General features: G+C 44.8%; 1 protein-coding gene across 1 annotated transcript; it reads left to right on the top strand.

Moving 5' to 3' along the window:
* The first annotated feature begins 1,029 nt into the window (after positions 1-1,029).
* LOC114115410 (PC4 and SFRS1-interacting protein-like) lies at positions 1,030-2,802 on the top strand. The gene is made up of 2 exons (XM_042251085.2): positions 1,030-1,089; positions 1,766-2,802. Exons 1-2 carry the CDS (start codon positions 1,030-1,032, stop codon positions 2,357-2,359), a joined length of 654 nt encoding a protein of 217 aa, XP_042107019.1. The 3' UTR covers positions 2,360-2,802.
* Positions 2,803-5,476: the final 2,674 nt, after the last annotated feature.

Raw genomic sequence — 5,476 nt, 5'->3', positions numbered from 1 at the left:
TTCCCACCCAGTCACTGTATGTTGTCTATTCACTTCATACCTCTTTAGTTGGGTTCAGTTCAGTCGCTAAGTCGTGTCCGACTCTTTGAGACCCCATGAATCATAGCACACCAGGCCTCCCTGTCCATCACCAACTCCCAGAGTTGATTCAGATTCATGTCCATCAAGTCAGTGATGCCATCCAGTCATTTCATCCTCTGTCATCCCCTTCTCCTCCTGCCCCCAATCCCTCCAAGCATCAGAGTCTTTTCCAATGAGTCAACTCTTCGCATGAGGTGGCCAAAGTACTGGAGTTTCAGCTTTAGCATCATTCCTTCCAAAGAAATCCCAGGGCTGATCTCCTTTAGAATGGGCTGGTTGGATCTCCTTGCAGGCCAAGCGACCCTCAAGAGTCTTCTCCAACACCACAGTTCAAAAGCATCAATTCTTCGGCACTCAGCCTTCTTCACAGTCCAACTCTCATATCCATACATGACCACAGGAAAAATCATAGCCTTGACTAGATGGACCTTTGTTGGCAAAGTAATGTCTCTGCTTTTCAATAAGCTATCTAGGTTGGTCATAACTTTTCTTCCAAGGAGTAAGTGTCTTTTAATTTCTTGGCTGTAGTCACCATCTGCAGTGATTTTGGAGCCCAAAAAGATAAAGTCTGACACTGTTTCCACTGTTTCCCCATCTATTTCCCATGAAGTGATGAGACAAGATGCCATGATCTTTGTTTTCTGAATGTTGAGCTTTAAGCCAACTTTTTCACTCTCCTCTTTCACTTTCATCAAGAGGCTCTTTAGTTCCTCTTCACTTTCTTTAGGGCTATCAAAAGTGATGGTGTTTACTTCTTCATGTATATATTGTCTGCTTTCCCTACAAGAACATGAGGTCTTATGACAACAGGGGCCCGCTGTGTTATGCGTACCTCTGTAACACCCATGTCCAGGGCTGGCCCTGACCCACAGTAATCAGGAAACAAACATTTGCTGAATGAACAACAGATGAGTCTTGTCCTATGTGTTCACTTTAACAAAGGAGGACATGGAGTCACGAAGGATCACAGTGACTGCAGTCACCGAGGGTAAGGGCGGACCTAGGCTGGTACCCAGTTCTTCTGACGCCCAGTCCCACTGTCCGTCCTTACCTCCTTCAGGGCTTTACCCCAAAGATACCCCCTTCCCCCGCCACCCTGTGGAAAGAAAACTACACCCCCTCCACCAGCCAACATTCCACATTTCCTTCCTGGTTCTATTAAATATTTCCTTCTTGAGCTCTTACCCTGACTACCATACTCTGTTTTTATCTTGCTATTTTTTGTCATTCCCTGTAGAATGCAGGCTGCATGAGGGCAGGCATTTCATCTTGGTTGCTCACTGCAGTGAACAATAACAAAGGCGATAGCTAATCTGATTGAGTACTTAGCATGCGTCAGACACCTAAGGGGAATCATCTCTCTTAAAATCCCTAGCAGGGAGTCTCCTGGCAGACCAGTGGTTAACAATCCACCTTCCAAGGCAGGGTAGCTGGGTAGCTGGTTCCATCTCTGGTTGGGGAACTAAGATCCCATATGCCCCCAGGCAACTAAGCCCCTCTCACCCAACTAGAGAGAAGCCCACCATTACAAGGAAGAGCCAGAGTGCCTCAACTAAGATTCCATGCAGCCAAAAATAAATACATAAATGAATAAATACTTAAATAATGAAATAAAATTCCCAGTAACTCCATGAAGTAGCAGCTGTTAGTATGCCCATTTTACAGATGGGAAAATGGAGCTTAGATAAGATACGTGATCTGGGAGGCTGGAGTAGTGACTACAGCAACAGCATCTGCTAATCTAAAAGTGAGTCCTAAAAGAGGACGACCTGCAGCCACAGAGGTCAAGATTCCAAAACCAAGAGGCAGACCCAAAATGGTAAAACAACCTTGTCCTTCAGAGAGTGACATGATAACTGAAGAAGACAAAAGCAAGAAAAAGGGGCAAGAGGAAAAACAACCTAAAAAACAGCTTAAAAAGGATGAAGAGGGCCAGAAGGAAGAAGAAAAGCCAAGAAAAGAACCAGATAAAAAAGAGGGGAAAAAGGAAGTTGAATCAAAACGGAAAAATTTAGCCAAAACAGGGGTTACATCAACCTCTGATTCTGAAGAAGAAGGAGATGATCAAGAAGGTGAAAAGAAGAGAAAAGGTGGAAGAAACTTTCAAACTGCTCATAGAAGGAATATGCTCAAAGGACAACATGAGAAAGAGGTTGCAGATAGAAAACGCAAGCAAGAAGAACAAATGGAAACTGAGCACATTAATCCAGTTACTGAAAAGAGAATACAAGTGGAGCAAACAAGAGATGAAGATCTCGAGACAGACTCATTGGACTGAATTTCCCCCTCCCCCCTTTTGATGGAAGAATGTTCCAGATTCTAAATTGAGGACTTCATTAATGGCATTATTACTGTGTTATGATTGTTAAAAAACATTTCCTGTAGGGTACACACTACATACTAAGGTCGGCCATCATTCCTGTTAAGTTTTTTACCAAGCTTAAAATGAAGCTTTGTGTTTGAAAGTTACAAGCTCAGATGAAGATGGTGGTTGTACATTATTTCATTTAGAAAATATAAAAATTCATTTTGTTTTGAAGCTAGGTGTTAAACTGGAGTAGCTATATTATACCCCTAGAGAATGGGGCAGTTGTGCCCTTCCCTTGACATTCCTTTGTTGTTTAATTCTTTAGAATATTAATAATTGTTTTTTTAATCCTGAGAGATTAAATAGTAGACTTGTTAAGAAAACAAAAATGAAACTGTAACCAAAATTTTAAAATAAAGTTTAAAAAAAAAAAAAAAGATACATGATCTGCCCCAACTAGCAAGTGACAGAGATGGAACAAGAAGCCACTGCCTTAATCACTGTACATATACTGCCCTCCATAGTGGCCCTAATGGGAGCAGCTGGTAAAGAGTGGGGCCTGCAGAGTGGGGTGGGGAATGGGGGTGTGGTCCAACCCCTTTGTGCCTCACAGGCAGCTGCTCTCTTCCTAGGATTTGGCTGCATCCAGAGGCATCCAATAAAGCTGCAGGTAGGGTGATGGGCATGGAACAACAGACTGGTTCCAAATAGGAAAAGGAGGACATCAAGGCTGTATATTGTCACCCTGCTTATTTAACTTCTATGCAGAGTGCATCATGAGAAACGCTGGACTGGAAGAAACACAAGCTGGAATCAAGATTGCCAGAAGAAATCTCAATCACCTCAGATATGCAGATGATACCACCCTTATGGCAGAAAGTGAAGAGGAACTAAAAAGCCTCTTGATGAAAGTGAAAGAGGAGAGTGAAAAAGTTGGCTTAAAGCTCAACATTCAGAAAAACGAAGATCATGGCATCTGGTCCCATCACTCCATGGGAAATACATGGGGAAACAGTGGAAACAGTGTCAGACTTTATTTTGGGGGGCTCCAAAATCACTGCAGATGGTGACTGCAGCCATGAAATTAAAAGACACTTACTCCTTGGAAGAAAAGTTATGATCAACCTAGATAGCATATTCAAAAGCAGAGATGTTACTTTGCCGACTAAGGTCCGTCTAGTCAAGGCTATGGTTTTTCCTGTGGTCATGTATGGATGTGAGAGTTGGACTGTGAAGAAGGCTGAGCGCCAAAGAATTGATGCTTTTGAACTGTGGTGTTGGAGGAGACTCTTGAGAGTCCCTTGGACTGCAAGGAGATCCAACCAGTCCATTCTGAAGGAAATCAACCCTGGGATTTCTTTGGATGGAATGATGCTAAAGCTGAAACTCCGGTACTTTGGCCACCTCATGCGAAGAGTTGACTCACTGGAAAAGACTCTGATGCTTGGAGGGATTGAGGGCAGGAGGAGAAGGGGACGACAGAGGATGAGATGGCTGGATGGCATCACCGACTCGATGGACATGAGTCTGAGTGAACTCTGGGAGTTGGTGATGGACAGGGAGGCCTGGCGTGCTGCGATTCATGGGGTCGCAAAGAGTCAGACACGACTGAGTGACTGAACTGAACTGAACAGAGGGTGATGGGCAGAGCCCTGGGCAGAAAACAGCGTACACAGAAGTCCCCTGAAGCTCCCCCACTGGCCCCTGCAGCGGGCATTTCACCTGGACAGGTGACACAATCGGCCTCTCAACAGGAAGACAGGAGGCAGCCAGTCCTTAACTTTCTCCGCCTCGGTCCCTCACTTTCTTAGAAGTGCCTGACCTACGACACCTTTGTACATGCTCGGAAAACAGTGGGAAGGTCCCAGCCTGTCAGCGCTTTTCCTTTGCTTTCAGTAGCAGCTTGTCCACTGCCCTGAGGGAAGCGTGCAAGGTGCAGATGCCAAGGCCTGGGCAGAGAATGAAGGCAAGCAGGAAGGTGCCTTCTCACTGGTCCCCCACCATGTTCCACTGCTGGTGCTTTCTACCTCCTCAGCACTCATTTCCGGGACTTTCCACTTTTTCTTTGGATTCTTAAGTCCAAGGACCTTATTGTGGATCTTCATAGAGACAGTTTAGGAGCAGGGGAGAAATCACGTTTATTGAATACCTGGGCTGTAACAGATGCATGCTGAGGGGTCCACAGAAATGGCGTCTTACAATCATCATGTAATCCCCTTCTGTAGATGGGAGAATGGAGGCTCAGGAAAACTTGGCCAAAAACTTGTTTTGAAGTTCTAGCTCTACTAGCCCCTCATCTGAGTTACATCTAACTTGTGGAAGTGGGTCCTAGTGTGTCCCTAAGGGCTGAGGGCCATTGTCCTGCCTGTTCAATGCTCAGCAGCAAATACTCAGCATCCACTCTGCATTGGGGATTGTGCTGGATGCTGGGGATACAGCAGTGAGCACAGCAGACCAAAATGCCTGTTCTCACACAGCCTGCAACAATAAGATAAAATGTAAAGAATCATTATAAGTGCTTGTGGGTTGCAGGGAGAATGAAATAGAGCCAGAAGAAAAACGTAGAGTGTTGGCTGGTAGAGAGGGTGGAGTTTTCTTTCCACAGAGTGGCTAGGGATGGCCTCCTGAGAAGGTGACTTTTGATTAAAGCCCTGAAGGAGGTGAGGACTAAGAGTGGGGCTGCGAGCCAGAAGAACAAGATGCCAGTCCAGGTTAACCTCCCTCTGTGTGACTAGTCAAGTCACCGTGTCCCTCTGTGACTGTTTCATTCTTTGCAAAGTGAGCACTTAGGACAGGATTCATTTCTTCAGTCGCTCATTCGGCAATACTGGGTTGGCCGAAAAGTTCATTTGGGTTTTTCTGTAACATCTTACTGAAAAACCCAAGTGAAATTTGTGGCCAACCCAATATTTATTTCCTGATTATTCTGAGCCAGGTACAGCCCTCAACATAAACACTGCAGAGATGAATATGACAGATGAAGCCTCTGTCTTCGTTGGGACCTCATGTTCTTGTGGGGAAGACAAGTAAATGAATGAAGAAAAGATATCATTTTTTAAACTGTTTGTTTGGGGTATAGCTGATTAA

This window comes from Ovis aries, chromosome 6 (genome assembly GCF_016772045.2).
Source record: "Ovis aries strain OAR_USU_Benz2616 breed Rambouillet chromosome 6, ARS-UI_Ramb_v3.0, whole genome shotgun sequence".
NCBI lineage: Eukaryota > Metazoa > Chordata > Mammalia > Artiodactyla > Bovidae > Ovis > Ovis aries.
Note: the sequence above shows the minus strand (reverse complement) of the source record. Positions and strands in the feature narration are given on the sequence as shown.